The 23,851-nt window shown below is 36.4% G+C and overlaps 1 protein-coding gene across 2 annotated transcripts in view; it reads right to left on the reverse strand.

Annotated features, from left to right (window-relative positions):
• CABCOCO1 (ciliary associated calcium binding coiled-coil 1) overlaps positions 1 to 21,550 on the reverse strand; it is a 128,272-nt gene extending 106,722 nt beyond the window's left edge. For both annotated transcript variants that reach the window (XM_060034942.1, XM_060034943.1), the window contains exons 1-3: positions 21,230 to 21,550; positions 10,768 to 10,871; positions 4,374 to 4,543 (exon numbers count right to left, since the gene is read on the reverse strand). In XM_060034942.1, the coding sequence (XP_059890925.1) occupies positions 4,374 to 4,543; positions 10,768 to 10,871; positions 21,230 to 21,310 (355 nt within the window). In that variant the 5' untranslated portion in view covers positions 21,311 to 21,550. The remainder of the gene's footprint in view (positions 1 to 4,373; positions 4,544 to 10,767; positions 10,872 to 21,229) is intronic.
• Positions 21,551 to 23,851: the final 2,301 nt, after the last annotated feature.

Below are 23,851 nucleotides of genomic sequence, written 5' to 3' on the forward strand. Positions count from 1 at the left end.
ACCGAGCTGATCTCCCTGTGCTATGTGGCTGCTTCCCACTAGCTATCTATTTTACGTTTGGTAGTGTATATATGTCCATGCCACTCTCTCACTTTGTCCCAGCTTACCCTTCCCTCTCCCCATATCCTCAAGTCCATTCTCTGTAGGTCTGTCTTTATTCCCGTCTTGCCCCTAGGTTCTTCGTGAACATTTTTTTTTATAAGATTCCATATATATATGTGTTAGCATACAGTATTTGTTTTCCTCTTTGTGACTTGCTTCACTCCTACCTAAGGAGACAAAAGACCTGTATGCAGAAAATTATAAGACACTGATGAAAGAAATTAAAGATGATACAAATAGATGGAGAGATATACCATGTTCTTGGATTGGAAGAATCAACATTGTGAAAATGACTCTACTACCCAAAGCAATCTACAGATTCAATGCAATCCCTATCAAACTACCACTGGCATTTTTTCACAGAACTAGAACAAAAAATTTCACAGTTTGTATGGAAACACAGAAGACCCCAAATAGCCAAAGCAATCTTGAGAAAGAAAAAAGGAGCTGGAGGAATCAGGCTCCCTGACTTCAGACTATAGTACAAAGCTACAGTAATCAAGACAGCATGGTACTGGCACAAAAACAGAAATATAGATCAATGGGACAGGATAGAAAGCCCAGAGATAAACCCACACACATATGGTCACATTATCTTTGATAAAGGAGGCAAGAATATACAGTGGAGAAAAGACAGCCTCTTCAATAAGTGGTGCTGGGAAAACTGGACAGCTACATGTAAAAGAATGAAATTAGAACACTCCCTAACACCATACACAAAAATAAACTCAAAATGGATTAAAGACCTAAATGTAAGGCCAGACACTATAAAACTCTTAGAGGAAAACATAGGCAGAACACTCTATGACATAAATCACAGCGAGATCCTTTTTGACCCACCTCCTAGAGAAATGGAAATAAAACCAAAAATAAACAGATGGGACATAATGAAACTTAAAAGCTTTTGCACAGCAAAGGAAACCATAAACAAGACCAAAAGACAACCCTCAGAATGGGAGAAAATATTTGCAAATGAACCAACTGACAAAGGATTAATCTCCAAAATTTACAAGCAGCTCATGCAGCTCAATATCAAAAAAGCAAACAACCCAATCCAAAAATGGGCAGAAGACCTAAATAGACATTTCTCCAAAGAAGATACACAGATTGTCAACAAACACATGAAAGAATGCTCAACATCATTAATCATTAGAGAAATGCAAATCAAAACTACAGTGATGTATCACCTCACACCAATCAGAATGGCCATCATCAAAAAACCTACAAACAATAAATGCTGGAGAGGGTGTAGAGAAAAGGGAACCCTCTTTCACTGTTGGTGGGAATGTAAATTCATACAGCCACTATGGAGAATAGTATGGAGGTTCCTTAAAAAACTAAAAATAGAACCACCATATGACCCAGCAATCCCACTACTGGGAATATACCCTGAGAAAACCATAATTGAAAAAGAGTCATGTACCAAAATGTTCATTGCAGCGCTATTTACAATAGCCAGGACATGGAAGCAACTTAAGTGTCCATCAACAGATGAATGGATAAAGAAGATGTGGCACATATATACAATGGAGTATTACTCAGCCATAAAAAGAAACGAAATTGAGTTATTTGTAGTGAGGTGGAGGGACCTAGAGTCTGTCATACAGAGTGAAGTAAGTCAATTATTTTAAATTTAAGGTTGTTTTATGACCCAGGATACAGTCTACCTTGGTGAATGTTCCATACACACTTGAAAAGAATAACTACTCTATTGTTTGGGGGTGTACTGTTCTCTGAATGTCAATTAGATCCAGTCAGTTGATGTTGTTTTTCTTTTGGTTTACCCTGTTTGTGGCCAAGTCAGCATCGTGAATTTATAGGCTTATGTCTTTTGCTAAATTTGGGAAGTTTTCATCCACTGCTTCTTCAAATGTTTGTTTAGCACTGTAGTCTTTCTCCTTTTGGGACTCTGATGATATGTATATTAGAACTTCCATTGCCCCACAGGTCCCTGAGGTTTTGTTCATTTGCTTGCCAGTCTTTTTTCCTCTGTATTGTGCAGATTGGATAATTTCTATTGCTCTATCTTCAAGTTCACTGATTTCTCCATTCTGCTATTGATTCCATCCAGCGAGATTTAAATTTTGGTCACTGTATAATTGGTTCTAAAATTTTAATGTTTCTTCTTTATACCTTCCATTTCTTTCATGATTCTTTATATTTTAACATTTGTTTCAACAATATGCATAACTTTTCATTTAAGTTCTTTTATAATAGCTATTTGAAGTCTTTGCCGTATAATCTCCATATCTACTTCATCTTATTGTTGGCAATAATAATATTATTATTTTCCATGCAAGTTGATATTGACATTGTTCTCTGCCCAGTAATTTCGGCAACAGTGTTAAAAGAATATGTTTCGAGACATATAGTACTCAAAGATTCTACAAATATTTGTGTATGAGGAAAAAAACAGCCAAAGTCTGTCTTTTTGATGATATACTAAGAATTCTTTTTTGGAAGGTTGTAGTTCAACAACTGAAACTGAAACAATGTTATATTATTTATCAGGTCTCTTAATAAAATATGTATTTTTAATTGTAATACTGGAAAAGACTGAATTCTCAGGACTAACTACCTGAGACTTCAGTTTTTGTGTTTTTTTTTTTTTGTGTGTGGTACGCGGGCCTCTCACTGTTGTGGCCTCTTCCGTTGTGGAGCACAGGCTCCGGACGTGCAGGCTCAGCGGCCATGGCTCACGGGCCTAGCCGCTCCGCGGTATGTGGGATCTTCCTGGACAGGGGCACGAACCTGTGTCCCCTGCATCGGCAGGCGGACTCTCAACCACTGCGCCACCAGGGAAGCCCTTGTGTTAGTTTTATGCTATGTCCTTATGTGCAGGATAATTTGAAATCAGTCAGTTAATATCATACAATTTTTTTCATTATCAATTATAATTATTTTTTTCTTCTATTGGTACCGTTATTTATGTTTAACATGGCACCCATACCTAAGTAAAAGCAAAGATGAAATTCTCCTATTTGTAGAGGAGGAAAATAGTGATTTCTTCTCCTCACATACAAGAACTACCAATTCTTCCCTTGTTATGGGTGATGAGGAGCAGGAAGAACATGTGGGGCAGAAGTGGCTTCTCTACTAATTTTGCTAGCTCACTTAATATTTCCCCTGCATCCATATAGTTAGAAATTGATACATAGAACAGAATAAGCTTTTTGTGACCAAAAGCCATGCATAAATTTTACTAGGATGATGGTGACAATTCCTCAGGGGTGACAAGGTCTTCTACCTGTCCAAATTCAAAAAAAAGAAACTAAAAACAAGCAAACAACCAAAAAGAAAAGAAGAGACAAAAAGGAAGGAAGGAAGGAGGAAGGAAGAAAGGAAGGAAGGAAGGGAGGAAGGGAGGAAGGGAGGAAGGGAGGAAGGGAGGAAGGGAGGGAAGGAAGGAGGGAGGGAGGAAGGAAGGAAGGAAGCTGTCTCCCATAGACACAAGCATGTCTTTCAACTGAGTCAGAAACACCTTTACGTTTATTGTGCTCAAGGTCTTTTGATTATATACTCTAAGATTGAAGTTCTAGTTCTTCTACTTCCCGGCTATGCAACTTTGTTCTCTGGACTGCTTGCTCAACTCTGAAATAGTGATTACAATACCTCCCCTGCAGGAGTTGCTCTGCATTCCATAATGTATGTTAAAGATTAGAACCAAACATACTGCCTAGTGCAGACTCGGCAATAAATAAACGATAGATTTCTTTCTTTTCCTCCTTCCAAGTAGCAATTCTGTTTATTCTCAAACAAAAGTCATCACATTTTAAATTGCTCCAAGGAAGAATTTCCAAATTTCCTGTAGTAACTCATTTCAATTTTATGTAAGAAAAAAAGTCACAAAATATAAGTGTATGTGAATAATGTCTATTTCATGGGGTTTTGATATTGACCAAAGTACCTCCTCTTAACAGTAATCCTGAGATATTCCAATAATAATTACAGGTAAGATGAGATGAAAACAGCTCAAAAAATGAAAAAAAATCTAGATAAATCTGAGCTACTTGACATTTTGGGGATGGATGGCACTAATAAGATTTCAAAATGAAAGTAACATATTTGGCAAATTAATTACTATGAGAACTTTAGCCTTGTTAAGTATTATTTGAAGCTTTATAACTTAATGAAGATATGAACTATATTTTTGCTAAAAAACAATAAAATTAGGAACTTTTGCTGAAGAACATTAATTTAGACAAAAGAAGATTAATTTAGACAGTGGACTAAATTTTCATTTCTTAAAAAAGAAAAAATAATGTACTTACTTTTAAGATTATGAAGTAACATATCCAGCAAAGTCATAAATTTTGAATACTGAATAACAGAAAAGTCCATTCCTCTTGCCCACAAAAATCCAGATACATAATAATCTAGTAGACTGGCTTCCTTTAAACAGGTTTGAAGATTTCTGAAATTCAGAAACTTTTCCAGTTTCCTGTAACAAAAAGAAAAATCCAGATATTAAAATTGATTAAATAATGAACAGTTCCTTTTCTAAGTTTTGAAAACAGTTATTTTTCTTGAATGAAAATTCTATAGTGCTCATAATCTGAAAATATCCATGGTTATATCAAAAGCTGAAGTCAAAAATGGCATTCAAAAGAGAAACAGAGAGCGAGAGAGCGAGCATGCGTGCAAACTCTTATTGGTCTTCTTTCTCTACTTCTTCTAAATCTTTTTCTCCTCCCCTCTCTCTTCATTTTATCTTTGAAGTATAGTTAACTTTTCGTTTTCCTTTTCCCTCAAATTCAATGTGTTTTTCCATGTATACAATCAAGTTTCTTTTATTTCTGACAATGTTCTGGAACTAGATTGTTAAATACTCATTCTGCTTTCTTTTTTAAAGAATTCCAATTATGTATATTTTACTCATTTTTTTCTATAACTGTAATTTTCTCTTTGAACTTCAAAAAAATTTTAAGTCAATTTCCTTTTCATTTTATATGCTTTTCTTGTTACTGTCTTCTATGTCTCTTGTGTTTTCAGCAGTGTTAATTCTCCCTTGGGCTGCTTATAACTTTCACCTCTGCAAGATCTCTCCTTTTCTACTTCTTTAAAAAATGTTTCATCACCTTTCCTTATCTCTACCTTGAATTTTTGTATCTGTCTTATGCTCTTGTGATTGCTTCGTAAGTGTTCTTAACTCATGGTAAATATTTGATCATTTTTTGTTTGTTCGTGGCCATATTCTTCTGGTGTATTTTCTTTGCCTGCCATTTCTTTTTTCTATTCTTCAATTTTTTTCTTGCAGTGTCTTTGTATGTAGCCTCCTTGCTTAATGCTCAAACCTGGCCATATTACAAGATGTTTTCTATATGATATAATTTTGTCAATTATTCTAGTTTTTATTCTTTTTTTCAGTTAGTGGGGAAAAGGGAAAAAGTAGAATAGGTTCTCTTCACTATCACATAAACAATCTATTTCTTGTAAACATGGAAAGTATCTGCTCTAAGCCTGTGTATTCTGGTCTTGCTATTGCAAACAAGGGTTCTTGAAATGGCACTTCAGGGTTTTCTCCTCACCTGGGAGAATAAGTATATTTTTAAGCTTATTCTCAGATCTTCCACTATGTACATCCTCCTTGTAATTTCTCCTGCACTTCTGCTTGATCTACAGTGTTTCTGGTGGGCATCCTCACAGTTTGTGGTCTGTGCTTTCAGCATCTCCTTGTTAGTAGAAATGGAATTGGTATTTCCTAGATGCTTATATGTGATTTCTGAGGGAATGTCTGTATGTGTGTATGTGTGTTTGTGTGTGTGTGTGTGTGTGTGTGTGTGTGTGTGTGTGACAACTTTATACTGCCACTTACAAAAAAAGAGTCCTTATTATTTACAATACTGAAATAAATTACACAATCAGAATAATGAATACAGCAAGATTAAACAAGTCTGGGAATAAATAAAGCTGATGTTGCGTTTAACTCACTCTCTAACATACATTTCATTTACTGCGTAGACCCCAACACCCAAAGTGAGATCTGAGTCTTTTCAGCCAGTCATGCTTCTCATCTCCCTCTCATAATGCCATATAATGCCTTTCGGTATATGGCATTCTCTATAATAATTTTTGATCTACAGTGAACACTCTCCTAAATTGTTCTAGTTAATTCATAACTAACGGTAAGGGTCATTTTCTTCTGTGGAACAAAAATCAGAAGAGTTAAGTAAGTAGCTTTGGCTGCTGCTGGCAGTTATTTTATAACCATAAGAAAAATCAGTCCTACGACTAAGCCTTACTTCTTGATACTATTGAGGACTTGAGTCAACCAACCCTGGAGTCAATCTATCTCTGAATGTCCCGTTATATGATATTTTACATACACGTGTGTGTGTGTCCGTGTGTGTGTAAATGTGTGTATATTCTTTATTTTTAGGTCAATATGATCAGTTTTTTATGTTACATGCAATTAAAAGCATCCCAACTGATACATTTTGTCAAGCACACAAATCAAATGGTAGATGCAGAAATGAATGGGGAGGCAATCTGGGGAAGAAGGTTACCTCACTAGCCAGGCATCTTCCATTTGCACTGGATATCAGTCAGCAAGATTTATTTTCCAATGTTTAATGTATAATACCATTTATTCTTAAGTAAAAGTCAGTAGGAAAATGTCTATAGTAATAAAAACTTGTGGTATTTTAATGGAGTCAACAAATAGGCCAATGGAACAGAAAGCCCAGAAACAGACCCAATATATATGGAAATTGGTATATGACAGAGGTAGTATTTCAAATCAGTGAGGGAAGTATGAATTCTTCAAAAATGAAGCTGCCAGCATTGACTATCCACATAGAAAATAAAATACTACCTCACCCAATACATGGATTAACTAAAACAACCCCATTAGTATTTTATTCTGAATTATATTCTTTTGACTCCCTAAATTTACTTACTTTTCACTCTACTGATTTCTGCTACCTAATGTTGCTAAGGAAAAGTCTGAGGCCTGCCTGATAATTTTCCTCTAGGTGACTTTCTTTATCCCAGAGATGAGGTAATACATGAAGTTTTATTCTATTAAAATATTTAAATCAAAGCTTTTTTGGGGCAATTTACAATAAGAGTATATTTGTTTGATACATAGTTTTGAACAGCAAATTTTCTTATTTTATCTTCTATCAAACTTTTATTTTAAAGTATTTTTTCTTATACAGTAAGTTAGATGTATATTCTAGCATCTTCCAATTGCTTTAATATGCATTTTGAATGTTTTCTTAAATTTGTTTTCCATTACTGCCTTGATTTTCAGCAAGATAAGTTCTATATTGGATTTATTCTTTACCTTAGTTTCTTGCCTTAGTGTTAAAAGCTTCTTAATTTACATATTTTATAATCTCTTCTTTTATCTCATTTTATGAAATCAATGCCCTCTTTAATCATCAGCTTTTGCCTAACATTTTCTTCTGTTTACAGAAGTTAGTCTTCCTTCTAAGTGTATTCTTCATCTGCATGTTATTGTTTTAATTAAATATCTGATCTGAATAGTGGCATGTGTTCTTTGCTTTACATTTTTATTTTTTCAATGTTTAACTATATACTAATAGACAATTGCCTAAGAATAATATGGTGAAGTCTCTTTAAGTTTCCTCCACCTTCGCTCTTTCCCTAATGTCCCCTCTATCACTTTCCATAGTACCATTTGAATCTTAACCTTCAACCTGAACTGCAGGCTAAATATTTAACATTTCTGTTCTTCATTCAGTTATTTCACTCCAAAGGAAACTAAGCAGGGAGGCATTAGGAGCAAGACACTGCTGTGGTTTGAATGCAAAGTTTCCATGCATTTTACTGGTAAATCTGTAAGCTTTTCCTCTGTGAATAAAGGGAGATGGAAAAGGGGAGAGGGGAGAGATGGTCACAGATGTAGCATGAGAGACTGTAAGGAAAGAGAAAGATGCTTAATAGTGATTTAGGAAGTTTTGCTATAGTGATAGGTGATGTAACTACCTACTTTGTCTCACCAAGAATTTCAGTAAAAATATTACATTATTCTTGCCTGCTCTTGAAATTGGAGTGCCTTTTATTTTTTAAATATGATGACATGCAGCAATAAGCCTTAAGGCAAGAGCTGAACAGCTCATGGAAACCAATTATAGAGAGGTTATTAAAAGATCTCTCCACCTTACTTCTGTGTTTAAATAGTTATTTTCAATTTAGTCCCTATCCTTTTTTCAAAAGGGATTTGGGTGGATCTGTAAATAAAATCAGGGTTACATTAAAACATGAATCATAGATAGTAGTTAGGAAATGATGAGAAATGTATCCAGACATTTAACTTTGCTTGAAGTGTATTCCAGAAATATATTTTAATGATACTTTAATGTTTCATTTCGTTGGTTGCTTTTATGCAACAAAATTTTTAAAGGTAGGGAAATGTGCTAATGTCCCATAATTTATTTTAGTAGGTTTATAACTTCGTAGACTGTATGATTTTGGCATACTTTTGCCACTTGGTGACGTGATACCTCAATTATATTTCTGTCATTTTGAAAGGTGTATAATCCCCATTTATAATAATGCTATTTTATATGGAAAATGAATGACTGGCTACAAATAATTCAGGATTACTGTTACAAAAATCATGTAAAAAACCTCAAGAAAATTACTTTTCAAAGAAATGGCTCCTGACATAAAACTGTTGTCATTTATCCAAAATCGATGCCCTAAAATTTGAGATTACTTCAGATGAATTCTATTAATGAGATGGTCATAGGCACATCCTAAAAGAATGACCTTTTAGGTCAACCTGCTGTTAAACCTGGTTGTTTCTATACAGCAGCTAACTTCTGTATCACCCTCTGTATCATTTACTTTCTTCTAGACCTCACCTCTTACAGATTAAAAATACTTTTAGAATTTAGCTATTTAACAAAAAAGAGAGCCAGTAATTGAAAAAGAGAAAAAGATTGTTGCAAAAGATGGTCATACACAGTACAACTTAAGATGTGATGAGAAATACACAAGTCTAAAAAGCGTTTGTTTGCAATAAATTTTATTTAATATTAACTGCATTTAATATAACATCTTGTATTTATTATTTAATACAAATAAATTATAAACTATATTAAATATATGTCATTTACATTGTATTAATCTACTAACTGCCTAGTTTTTTTTTTTTTTTTTTTTTTTTTTTTTTTTTTTTTTTTGCGGTACGTGGGCCTCTCACCGCTGTGGCTTCTCCCGTTGCGGAGCACAGGCTCCGGACGCGCAGGCTCAGAGGCCACGGATCACGGGCCCAACTGCTCCGCGGCATGTGGGATCTTCCCAGACCGGGGCACGAACCCGTGTCCCCTGCATCAACAGGCGGACTCTCAAACACTGCGCCACCAGGGAAGCCCCCTGCCTAGTTTTAAATACCTATTTTTTGCATTTCAATGACAAACATTTGGGGTTACCTAGAAATCGAAGATAATAGTTACCTGAAGCTTAATCAGTGATATTAATACAATAAATGCATTTTTCTAATCAATTCTGACACTAAAAAATAAGAATTCCCAATGAGCATTCACTTCTATAAATATGGTAACATCACCATAAAATTCTTAAACCTGTGAAATTGTTAATTGAGTAATACTTCTAAAAATGCAGATAGTAAGTAGTATGACCAAATCACAGATCACCAGGATTTCTAGCAGGATTTGAAGGCAGTAGAGGTGAAGAGCATTTCAGGAAAAGGCCTGTCAGTGTCATTTGCCTGCTCTTAATATGCCTTCCCTTCTCAAATCTCTCTTCCAGCAAGTACATCTGTCATATATTTCCTTCTCAGCAGTAAATCACCTCTATTCCATAATATTTGTAAGATTTGCAAATGATAACCACTGACAAAGTCATTTTCCATTTGCCCATTATGGTCGACAATGCCCGGCTTACATCCAGATGACTGGACTACAGAAATCTTACCCTGGAACATTACAGTCCAGAACATCATCACATTGTCCCCACACTCCACACATTATAACCGATCAGGCTTCCATTATTAGAGTGAGATAATTTTTAAAATGAATGATTACTAAAAACATCTTTTCAGAATTTGTGTGGTGGATATATCTGAGTATATATTAGAGTTCTAAGTAAATGATCTACTGTAGAAATCAATGGCCTTAAGAATAGGATGTACGTATATTAGAACTGATACCTATAAATTCAGTTATATTCACATATTTAAGCAAAATGTATGAGATTAGAATACTTAGCATAGCTTCATATCCAATAAAAATCACAGGTGGATGGCTAATATTCAGGATTTCCAAAATTATAAAATGTATTCACTATTAATATTACAGAAAATACATCTTACTCTTGTCATGATGAGACAGAAGACCTAAAGGTTCTTGTGCATACTGACAGTTTTACAAATGAAAGAGAAAAGAAGATGGCATATGCTAATGGCTGCTTTTAACAATAAATCCCTATTCTCTGTTAAGATTAGCAAGTTGGTTGAAATCCATTTCTCCCATAAAGAAGACTGCTGAGCAGTGGAAACAAGTCAGTTGTTTGAGAATTTTTGTGTTCCACAGTCCGGATATATATATCTGTGCAAAATATAATAACAAATATTTTGGAAATAGGTTTAAAATGTGTAATAACATATCATGACCATTTATAGATGCAGAACTAGAACTGTTCCATAATTGGTTGTAATATTGAAGTACTTACTGTTGAACTCCATCTATATCCTCTGCTAGCATTTCGGTGATCTGGGCAACTGAAAGAAAATCTGGACACAGAATCCCTTCATGCTCCTGGAATTCAGTATCTTTCTACGAAAAAAAAATGTGGAATAAGTTATTTCAATCACGTTTCACATATTAATCCCAATGATATCAAAATTTGTTCTTACTTTTGTCTCACTGCTATCAGGAAAAAATTTAAAAACAACAGTCTCCTAGATAATCTCTTTTCCTTTCTGTCTTTAAGTAATGGTACCTCTCTTCTGAAAAGCTGAATCGTTAGTCAACCTGTCTTTTGTGCATATTTAAAACTGGGTGAGGTGATGGTTTTCAATTAACAAACATTTTTGAATATCTATATATCCCTCATTGAACTTGGGGCACAAGAGGAGGCAAAGACAAGTAAGAAAGACTTGTTATCCTCAAGAAGCTTAACATCTTGTGGAAGGGACAAACTAAAAGTGACTTTAAAACAAGAAAACAGAATAAGTGAGCCATAATAAAGATGTCATTCAGTCTAAAGGAAGGAAGGGACAACAAGGACAGCAACAGGACAAGGAAAGTCTACAGAGAGAAATAGCCTTTGCGAGACTGAGCATGGATAATGTCCCAGGTGAACGGCTCAGCAACACCAAGGTGATAAAGACAGGGCAGTTGGGTACCAGTTCTGTAAATATAAAGTAGTTCACAGTGGTGCCTAGGGCACACACAGGGGACTAGTTGGACCTAAGTGGAAGGTGGGCATTGGAAATATATCACAGGAGATCTTAAATAATTTAATAAAGATTTACTGAGTGATTACAATACACAAGATACTGCACAAGGCACCATACATATTTTAGACCATGGCTGGTTGAAGAATGACAGGCTGAAGAGTTTGTTCTTTACAGGCAATAAGGGACCGTGAAGTTTTTGAGCAATGAAATGACAAAACTATGCTTTAATGAAGGGTACTCTGTATCAGGGTGAAGGACAAAAAGGAAGAGTTAAATGAAAAGGTTGTTAGAACAGTTCAGGAATGAGGCATTGGGCTGCACTGGGCTCCCAGCAGTGTGCAGAACAGAAAGGGATAAATACAACATATTACATTTGGGGGACTAAAGGAGGGAAGAATGAATGGAGAGTCTGAGTTTCTGAAATAGGTGACTAGAAGAAAAAGGTGTTGATACTCAGGGCCTCCAACATCACATATGCCACCTTTGTGTGAACTAGACGAAGGCATCCTCTCTTGGTGGAGGAAGTACTAAAGGCTTAAGGCTGATGCAGCCCTGCACCCAAGTGCACCACTTGTGAACAGAGTGTAGTTTCAGCTCCTGCTCAACCCTCAGCTGAGTCCTTTTGTTCAGAGTACAATCTGTAAAAGCGTATGTGACACTCGTATCACACCAACACAAATAAGAGTTTTGGAAGATGATGCTAGTTTTAAGAAGGCAAGATGATGAATTTGGTTTCAGTGGATGAATTTTAGGTGAAATATACATAGAAGAAAGAAATGTTTAGAGGTTAATTAGAAATGCTAGAGTCAAGAAAGGTCAAGTTTACGGATGTTGGTTTAGGAGTCACTACAAGTATGAGAATGGATGAAACTGCCCAAAGCTAGAGCGTGAAGAGAAGAGCTGTGAATGGGGGATGGAAAAGAAGACTGAAAAAGAGATAAGACACCAGTAGCTCCATGAAAATAAAGGATTGTGAGATTTACGCCAGCCAGAATGGCCATGATTAAAAAGTCTACAAATAACAAGTGCTGGAGAGGGTGTGGAGAAAAGGGAACCCTCCTCCACTGTTGGTGGGAATGTAAATTGGTGCAGCCACTATGGAAAACAGTATGGAGGGCCCTCAAAAAACTAAAAACAGAGTTGCCATATGACCCAGCAACCCCACTCCTGGGCATATACTCAGAAAAAAATATAATTCAAAAAGATACATACACCCCTATGTTCACAGCAGCACTATTCACAAGAGCCAAGACATAGAAACAACCTAATGTCCACTGACAGATGAATGGATAAAGAAGATGTGGTGTGTGTGTGTGTGTGTGTGTGTGTGCGCGCGCACGCGCGCGCGCGTGCGCGCGCGCTGGACTATTACTCAGCCATAAAAAAGAATGAAATAATATCATTTGCAGCAACGTGGATAGACCTAAAGATTATCATACTAAGTAAAGTCAGAAAGAGAAAGACAAATACCATATGATAACACTTATATGTGGAATCTAAAATATGACACAAATCAACATATCTATGAAACAAAAAGAGACTCACAGATATACAGAACAGACTTGTGGTTGCCAAGGGGGAAGAGGGGTAGGGAGAAAAGAACTGGGAGTTTGGGATTAGTAGAGGCAAACTATTATACACAGGATGGATAAACAGCAAGGTCCTATTGTATAGCACAGGGAACTATATTCAATATCTTGTGACAAACCATAATGGAAAAGAATATGAAAAAGAATATATATATGTATAACTGAGTCACTTTTCTGTACAAAATTAACACAACATTGTAAATCAACTATACTTCAACAAAATTTAAATAAATAAATAAATACATTTTAAAAAGGATTGTGAGATTTGGGGGAGAGACGGGGCAAATGTTTTTAATTCAACAGTTATTTAGTTTTCCATGTGAATAAGCTCCAATAAGTAAGAGTAGGAAACATTTTGCTATAGTTAACAAGATCACATCCCAAACTTGCCTTATTTCAAGAACTGAAAAATCCCAAAGCTAATACTCATTGGTAATGAAAATCAGTTTAACGTTTGTAATTTAATATTAGGTTATTTTATTTTTAAAAATCCAACTTAGAAATAACGTATGCTATTTTATTAGCTATCTTTTCATAATCTTAGAGTTGGCAAATTAACCTAAAGTAGGTCATACTATTAGATTATAAATTTAGTATGAAAAAATATTTGAGTATCTAATATAATACCTCGCACCTAGTAGGCACTCAGACACTTGTAAATCAAATTAAATGCACTCAGTTTTTAGACAGAATAGTATTTTAGTCCATAATGTATGGCTATATATTTGTTTAAATATTTGTTAGTTACATGTATTTTTTTTTAATTATTAGCAGTAAAGTATAATTATTACTACTGTTAATCCCATTAGATTGTAAATTCCTCAGGGACAGTCATTCAATCTTTTACTTCTTTTTAGAATTCTGCAGGTCCTAGTTAGGTCAACATAGGTTGTTTATCAACTGTCTGAATTCATCTCCATCCTGTGATGACACTGTTAGATGATAGAGCATGATAAAAAGCAGGACCTGGATTTGGAGATCTCATATTGGTTTGAATATTGATGAATTCTGTGACTTACAGCAAGGCATTTGAACCTAAATTTGGATTCATGTTAAAAAATCATTCTGATATGTTTTACTACATACAAGATTGCTATCATTATTCATAATGAATAAAGATATATATGAAAGGTACATTATACAGACATTCAGATCAATTGTATTAGATTTGAAAATTTTCTGAACAGGAGAAAATAGGTCACACAAGCACTGAAAGAGAATACAATAATCTTAATCTTACAATAATAATTCTAGCTAAGGTGCCTAATATTAGTGCCTCATTTTTTACTAAAACTTGATAGCTTAAGATAATCATCTTGTAGGAGGGTTTGCCTCTGGTTTTTTGTTTTCTTTTGTCTTAAATTGAATTCCTGGACCTATTTTAAACGAGAGCTTTTCTTGTGTTTGTTTATATACTGCCATGTACCTAGAAAGGATATAAGGTGGTTAAAAATCTTTAATCTTTTGATACATACATTCTGATTTGTAAAAATTAAAGATACAATGGAAAATTCATGAATAGGTTAATAAAAATGTAAATATGTAATTATCACTTTCTCTGTAAAATTACATCTCTGACTAGGAAAATACGTAAGCTAAACTGCACTGTAACTCATTTTATTCCACCACCTGCTGGATTTTAGCTGTTATTCCAGAAGCATTAAAATTGTAAGCCTGATATTTTCAGATAACTTCTTCTCTGAATTTTTTTCTCTAATGTCACCTCAACTTTCCACATTTGTACATATGTCTTTCTTCTAGAATTTAAGCCTTTGGGGGCACCTTTGTATCCATCAGTGGTATGTCTTACAAGACTCTTAATAAATGTCCACTAAAAAAAGATAGCACAGATGCCTAAGAGGTGTTTCACAGTCATAGAGAACAGAGAATGGTCTACAATTTCCACACTTTGAAAGGCTTTCTTCAAGCCTGAAAATAAATGACCTAAGAAGCAGCGCTGTGTTGAGCCATGTTGGAGCCTGAGGCAAAAAGGAAAAATCAGTAATAGTGATGCTGTCTTTATTTAAAATTTAGATCTATTATGGATTTTTTGCATTAATTTTGGTTTTTAAAATATTGCATTAAAATATAGTTTCTCTTGACTACTGAATTTTTTGGCACCCCTCACTCACCTCACTATAGTCCTGGACACCATAAGGAGCCAATTTAAGACAAAAAGTAGATGAAAGAAGGATAAATAAAAGCAAGAGCTAGTTCTTTAAAATAATGAATAAAACTGGCAAATCTTGGGCAAATGCGATTAAAGAAAAAATAAATACATGCCACATTAAATGGAAATATATTTGAAAATTACAAGGAAATGGGTGATTTCCTAGGAATATATACGTTATCAAATTTGACCAAGGGTAAGGGAAGAAATGGACCTGACCAAACATGAACTAAACTGGAAGTCTACTTTTTAAAAGGTCACCATGTCCAGATAGTTTACACTTGAAGTTCTACTGAACAATCAAGAACACATAAATTCTGTTAGTCTAATAATTATAGACCATAGATAGTTCATTTTTTAGAAGCCAGCACAGGCTATACACAAAAACCTGAATTAGCACAGAAAGGAAATTATAAGTCAAAATCATTAATGAATTCAGATGCAAAAATTCTAGTTAAAATAATACCTTAGAACACTGAATCCAGCATTGTACTAAAAGAATAATAAGCTATCATTATGAGCAAATAAGGTTAATTTCAGAAATGCAAGACAGATTATCATTAATAAGTCTCATATACTTAAGACAAATTAAATGATAAAATAATATGATTATAAAAATAAATAATAAACAGGCATTTGTAAGAATTCAGCAGCAAAACTCTCAGTAAAATATGAATTAAAAAAAGAAAAGTTAGGGACTTTCCTGGTGGTCCAGTGGTTAAGAATCCTCTTTAGGGCTTCCCTGGTGGCGCAGTGGTTAAGAGTCCGCCTGCCGATGCAGGGGACACGGGTTTGTGCCCGGGTCCGGGAAGATCCCACATGCCGCGGAGCGGCTGGGCCCGTGAGCCATGGCTCCTGAGCCTGCGCGTCCGGAGCCTGTGCTCCGCAACGGGAGAGGCCACAGCAGTGAGAGGCCCGCGTACCGCAAGAAAAAAAAAAAAAGAAAATAATCCTCTTTACAAGGCAGGGGATGCTGGTTCAATCTCTAGTTGGGGAACTAAGATCCCACATGCCACGGGGCAACTAAGCCCGCGTGCCACAACAAAAGATCCCGTGCCCACAACTAAGATCCGACACAGCCAAAAAATAAAAATAATATTAAAAAAAAAAGAATAGCTAAACATAAAAAAGATTATACGCCAAAACATTATATTGAATGAAGAAACACTGATGTATTCTTATGAAAACCCGGAACAAAAAAGGGATTCTGGCTAGTAACATTATTGTAATTAAACTCACTATAGCGGGTCTAATAATATAATAAGAAAATGAAATATGTGGCTTAAATATTAGAAATGAGGACATTAAAAAATCTTTACGTGAAGATTACATGGCTGCACACCTAAGAAACATGACATTGTACTAACATGGTTTGAGCTAATAAGAAACTTCTAAGATGGTTACATATAACATAAACATACAAAGGCTAACTGCTCTCCTCTGTATTAAAAACTAATTATAAATGTAAATGGCATTAAAATTGATTAAACTGGATTAAAAATATAATAAGAAAGGTATAGTACCTAAAGAAATTATAAACTTTATCAAAGTTTAATAACAAGATTTGATAAAAGAGATTTATTAGAAACCTTCAAATTAAAAAAAATTATGCCTCCCTGGGGGCGCAGTGGTTAGGAATCCACCTGCCAATGCAAGGAACACGGGTTCGAGCCCTGGTCCAGGAATATCCCACATGCCACAGAGCAACTAAGCCCGTGCGCCACAATTATTGAGCCTGCGCTCTAGAGCCCGCGAGCCACAACTACTGAAGCCCGTGCGCCTAGAGCCGGTGCTCCGCAACAAGAGAAGCCACCACAATGAGAAGCCTGCGCACAGCAACGAAGACCCAATGTAGCCAACAATAAAATAAATAAAATTAAAAAAAATTAAATCCTTCCCACATTACGAGTATAATGCAATGACAATCTCAAATCTCAACTGTATCATTCTGTATCATTTTGTAACTATCGAAATCATTTTTTCAAGTTCTTATGGAAGAATACATACATTTTGAAAAAGAAAAATAGTGAGAGGGACCTTTCCAAATCAGACATTAAAGTTAAATATAAAGTAGTTTGGCAGTAACACAAGAATGGACAAACTAGTCAGTGTAAAAAAATAGAGAATGGAAATTCAAAAATATACCTACATGTATAAATTTATACATATACATATATAAATGTTGGATTCGCTATTCTATTCCACTGACTCTTCAGCCATTCTTGTGCCCATTCATGTACATATGTAATGTGATAGCGGCAGTCAGTCCATTCTCCATGGGAAGAGAGTATGGCTTATTTATAGTAAATGAAACTGGCATAATTGATGGTTCATGTCTAGAAGAAAACAAAATTAGATCCTCATTTCAAATACACAGTACATCCATCAAAAATTAATTTTAGCTGTGTTAAAGACCTAACTTTAGTAAAATAAAACTTTAAATATTAGAAAAAAATTGAAGATGATTTGTGCAACCTGAAAGGGAGGATGGAGTGGGGAGAAGAAGCAGGAAATAAGAATAAGATAGGAAACCCAAAGACTAATGGTAAGATGAAAGACAAACCCAAATGTTTGTCAATACCTCCACGCCCAAGGCCAATATTTCCAGAGGTTCTAAGTGTCTGATAAATAATGATACTGTATATTCACATTTTGAGGAATATTAGCACTGTTTTTTCAACAATATTTTGAGCAACTTTTTGGCAACCTCCCATAGCCCTGCACAGGTTGATCTACACCATGTGCTGTAAATGGCTTCAATAAATACCTCATGAATGACATTGCAACTGCAGGAAACTGGTCATCTTGGTGCCCAAGTTGAGCCCCAAGTGTTTCTAACCTGCCAATGACGGGGCGGGGGCTATTTTCAAGGTCCGTAGGGACTGCCTAATGTCGAGAGAATTGTCTATGGCCTCCCCCAAACACACTGAGGCTTTTACCACAGGTGATATCATCTTTCCACTCAGGATTATGTAAGTGTCCCCTTGTCCTGAGGAAGTCCCAAAGGCATTGAATAAATGTCATCTGTTAGGGGATTTGTTAACACTAAGGGAAATTATTCAAAAGAAGCAATTGGGAAATAATCATTTACATTTTCTTTTAGGTCTCTGATATGAGTTGAAGTATAGTCCTTTTACATATAATACTTAAATGATTACATGTCCCAAATAGTATTTTTGAAGATATTAAGAAAGTCAGCTTATGAACAAACTATCGATAAAAGACTGATGATTGAATTCTAAGTATTCATTTACAAACTCACTTATAAATTAACTTCGGAGAATTTATAAACTCCTTTCAGTTACAGATATATACGTAGGAAATACTTATTTTCAGACTGTCGTCATTTCTCTGGTCTTGTGCATTTAAATAGATATCTCCCAAATGTTTAGTCTTACCTTTTAGAAGGAGGCATTTACTCCCATGTTACTAAAGAAACTGGATTGTTGAATTCAGATAGTTGGCAAAAAAAAGTTTAAGCAATATTACATAAGAAATATTTTCCTGGACCTGCATCTCATGTCTGCTTGTTCAAGGTATCTTATAGAGCAGATTTTGAGCTATGATAACTACATTCCTGGCATATGTCAGACCCTCTATAATTTCAATTAGTTAAGCTATATTTTTACTGAGTGCCTACTATATGACTGGGATAATTTGCTGTTTTTATTTTAGGTACTGAGAACAAACAACAAACGGGAAACCTCAGACTATTGGAAGCTTATGCTTTATTTCCAATAGACTTGGCAAGAAAAGAAATATTTCACTACTGCTTGGCTCCGATGACTGGATGGTGCACTGGCTAAGTCAATTTGGATAAAGAATTATTAAGAAATAATACTATAAGGGACTAGGTCTTGGGGGATCAATTCAGTAAACAATCTGACCTGAGAAGAACCTTTCAGTACCTAACTGAAAAGATGTAGCCTTGGGAACAGACACACCGAGAGAGATTTTTGCTGTCTTTTCTATCTAACCCCTGAAACCCACAGCGGGCACAAATGGGTGGCAGGCAGGACTTATTCTAATGAATGACATAACACTAGGGATCAACTGTCTACTCCATGAATTACAGGAACTCTGCTTTCATTAGAATGGAAAATGGAGTTTTGACCATGCAGTGTGTTAATCTTAGTAAATGAGCACAGTTAAGTGAGTCCAAATTCCAACTTGATTTGTTCGGTTTGTTACTAAAAGACTATTGATTGTCATGGGGAATACTTGCTTCTCCAAGAAGTTTACAAAAGTGCCCACTGACAGGGTTAAGATGGCAGATAATCACCTAACGTCTATATGTATTCGTTTGACTCGTCCATTATAAAAAGTGATTATTTTTTTCCTGGAACATGGCACTTCTTCTCATCTTTTAATAAAAGAAAAATTATGGGGTATTTTTTTCGAAGTGCAGGCTCATTAACCCCAAATTATCAGTCTTTCTTACAAAGGCCATTATCTACATGGGAAACTATATATGTGGGTGTACACTGACAACTGTCCATTCTCATAAGTAAGTTTTTGTATATATTTAAATAACACAATTTAATTGGGAAATTTCCTATGCCACTTTTGAAACTGTATTACTTAACATTAGAGATCACAAGGGAGTAACTGGGTTAGGAACCAGTTTACCACATTAAAATGTATTTTTTTTTTTTTTTTTTTTTTTTTTTTTTTGCGGTACGTGGGCCTCTCACTCTTGTGGCCTCTCCCCTTGCGGAGCACAGGCTCCAGACGCGCAGGGTCAGCGGCCATGGCTCACGGGTCCAGCCGCTCCGCGACATGTGGGATCCTCCTGGACCGGGGCACGAACCCATGTCCCCTGCATCGGCAGGCGGACTCTCAACCACTGCGCCACCAGGGAAGCCCTAAAATGTATTTTTAATGTATGCTAATTTCAAAAGGCTCATAGGAGAATCCGCATGCTTCAGTGGTCTGCACACAGTATTGGGAAGAATGGCTTGGGAATGACTTGCACATCTCTGGGCAAGGCACTGAATTCACTGGCTCTGCGTTTCCCCATTTATAAAACTGCAGCTAATACATACCTTCTGTACAAAAAAAATGTTATTTACACAAATAAGGAAGTTGAGCCTAGCAATGTTAATTATAACATTATTCACCTTCAGAGTCTTAAAAAAACAGAAGAAAAAACTTCTTAGGACCACATGACTGACTCAAGTATGTGAAGGTTTAAACATTTTTTAGTAATATCTGGTATATATTCTTAATTAAAATCTCAGGATACAAAGCTTGTGAGTAACTCAAGTTACCTAGAACCCATTTATTACTGAGAACTGGTGTTCGGAGGGGCCTGAGGAAAAATCTTTATTTTACACAGGAAACCACTGGAGGCCCAAGGACGTTAAATACTTTTCCTAAAAACAAGGGGCTGATGAGCAACTAAGTCATAACCGGAAGGTCGATTTTCCAGGCGTTCCTCCTTTGTCCCATCTCCTATTATGTATTTATTATTTAGAGAAACAGCAAAATAATAAGGGAAACACTGGCCTTCAAATATTAATCTACCCACTACCAATGAAGAGTAATTATTCCACGACAGCTTTTGAGCAACAGGAACTGTGATCATCTGAAGTGAATTAGTAGTAATTTCCAAAAGAGTCGGGCCCATTCAAGATTGCCAGAATTCCCTTTCAAGTGCTGAGAATCGGGGAAAAGGGCGTACTTGTGAGCCCTTTGGGGCAACGAATGAACCGTCCAACGGAAGGATTTCTAGTTTACACTCGAGAGCACGAGGCGCGTCGAGCGGCAGGGCTCGGGGAGCGCGGGGCGGTGGCTCCGGGACCCCCTCTCACTCCCCCGGAGCCCGCGCCGCCCGGGACCCGCTCCCAAATCCTCCGACACTCGGGTCCGCGCACCCAACCCCCGGCGGGAGGCGTCTCCCCGGGACCAGCCTCGGCCGCGGGCAGGGGGCGGGCGCTCGGGGGTCGCGGGTACCGGGCAGGGACGGCGTACCTCCGACTCGGGCGTGGTTCCCGCCGGAGTCATCCCCGCGGGGGTCGTCCCCCCGGGAGTCGTCCCCACAGACGCCGCCATGATCCAGCCGCCGCACAGCGGCCCCTCGTCGCCGGGGCAACCGGGGCGGGGCCGGGTTCGCTGGGCTGGGGAAGTGAGCACCACGCACAGCGGCTTCCGGTCCGGAACCGCGTCCCCAGCTGGGAGAGGGCTGGGACCCGGTGGCGTTGGGAGCGAGAGACCCGGGTCCGGCCGCTGCGGGGCGCTCTGCCGGGAAGGCCCACGGCGGTGCCTTGAATCACCGAGTAGAGACAGACTCGTTCCTTTTAGTAAGAGAGAAAAAAAAGAAAAAAAAAAGAAGGCAATTTAAACGAACTAGTGTACGTGGAAGTGACCACTGCGAACACATAGCAAGTTCTCAATAAGTATTAAAGTGAGATATATTATTGGAATTGACACTTGATTGATATTTGATATTAAGGAATTGTTATTTTAAAGTGTTAGGAGGTTATTGTCATGTTTACAAGGAAAAACCGTCTTTATCTTCTAGAGGCAACATGCTGAAAGATTTAGTGATGATGAAATGGTAAAATGCCAGCGATTTACTGCAAAATCATGAGGGGTAGATGGATAATGAGTGGAGGTATAGTGGAAGAATCAATACTGGGTACATGGAGGGGGTGTGGTCATTATACTATTATTTCTACTTTATATATATTTGAAGTTTTCCGTAATAAAAACATTGAAAAACAATACATTTAGTAATAGTATCAGTAGTCTTCTCTGGATGATAGTACCTTCTTTGATAATGAAATGTGCTTTGCTTATATTAACCTGTGTGGGAGTTGCTATGCAGGAAGCTTACTGCAAAAAATCAGACATTATTTAAATGCTTCACTTTCGCCTTCTGTAAAATGAGATAATGACAGTGTCCGCCTCATTGCATTACTGTGAGGATTTAACATGTTAATATATGGGAATGTTTAGAATAGTATCTGGTACCTGTAGTCAGATATTATTAGGATTAGTATTAGTTTGTACGTTTCTCTTGACTTTAGTCCATCCTGTACAACACCTGCCAAAATAATATTTCCATCATAGACTTCTTACATTTGCCCACTGCCTTTCAAACCAAATTGAACACTTTAGCTTTATATAACCTCATGATAATTGTGCCTTTCCTTGTCTTACTGTTAAGATTTTGCACACAATTTGTACTAACTGGTGTTTATGAATTGTCTCTACTTTTGTATATGTTTGATTAGTCTTTTAAGTGGACTGTGGAGTCCTCCTTCCCTTGATATTTTCATGCGTAAAGAAACTGGTTTAGCTCCTAGTACAGAATATTCACTCAGCAATGAGTTTATGATTTCTAACACTGTTTAAAAAGGACTATGTTAGACTTCCTCAGTTAGTGAAAATATAGTCAATTTTTAGTGATTGCCAGAGTTAATACTTAAGTGCTACCACCTTACAAACTCATTACAATGCTTAATTATTTGATTTTTTTCCTTCTGATCACTACTTCAAAGAAATGGAAAACAACGGGTCATCTTCTGCTAAGTAAGAACCCTTCACATTCTTTAAATTTAGCCTTTGGTACATTGCTAAGGCATTTATTGCTCTAAACTGTAGTTCTAGTTTTCTCAAATGTCTGATTTATTTTCCTGGCTTTTAATTGTTCTGCCATTTCTTTGACAGTTTTTATGTTTTCTTCACCCCTTTTTGGTTTTGGACCCTGGAGCTAGATGGAGGACTCCATTAAAGATGGAATCAATTCTAACAGTGACAGGAGGGTTACCCCAGGGAGGGGGGAATTGTTTTGTAGGAATTTCAATTTTACTGTATTTAATATCATAATTTATTGGAGAAGTCAGTTTTGAGGAGGTAATTTAATTTTACGGGGCACAATTTTTTTGCCCAGTAAGGAGTGGTGTTGAAAACCCATTAGCCTTAAGGTTACTTTTAATTTGCACAAGTTGAAGCTGATTTTAGCTTCTCACTTCTTTTGTACGGAGGTGCCAACAAGAAAGACACATCTCAGTAGGTGATATGCTTTCTTACATGGAAAGGTCAGCTAAGCCTTCCTTCTCAAGTCTCTTTTGAAGATAAAGGCTTCTCACCGAAGCCTGAAAATTCCATTCCTTATCTTGGTTTATTGTTTTAAGGCTAGCAGAGAAAAGGAAACATATGGGTCTGGTAGTTTACAATTATTTTCTTTTAAAAGACCTCTGACTTTTAGCACGTCACAGTGAAATATGGGGTAGCTTGATACGATTATTTGCTCAATTGGATTGGCCCTTGTTCTAATGAAAGTACTCCAATCTACACACCTATAAACCTATGAGTAGCAGATTTTACAAATGGAATCACACTTTCTTGAAGAGGGATATTTTCATAATTTTACCAATTGAGGTATTGGATGTTTAAAATAAACCATACCAGAGAAACATTTAGGAAAGGGCTAGATAATTTTATAATGGGTATTGATGGTCTGGTGTGGCGACATAAGACAATGAAAACCGATGGTGAGATTTCAGCTGTCTTCTTAGGGTAGGGAAACGTTTCTACTCCACTCATGATTTATGTGTTACTGGCTCATTTTAAGTATAAGTGAAGTTC

Source organism: Delphinus delphis, chromosome 16 (genome assembly GCF_949987515.2).
Source record: "Delphinus delphis chromosome 16, mDelDel1.2, whole genome shotgun sequence".
Classification (NCBI taxonomy): Eukaryota; Metazoa; Chordata; class Mammalia; order Artiodactyla; family Delphinidae; genus Delphinus; species Delphinus delphis.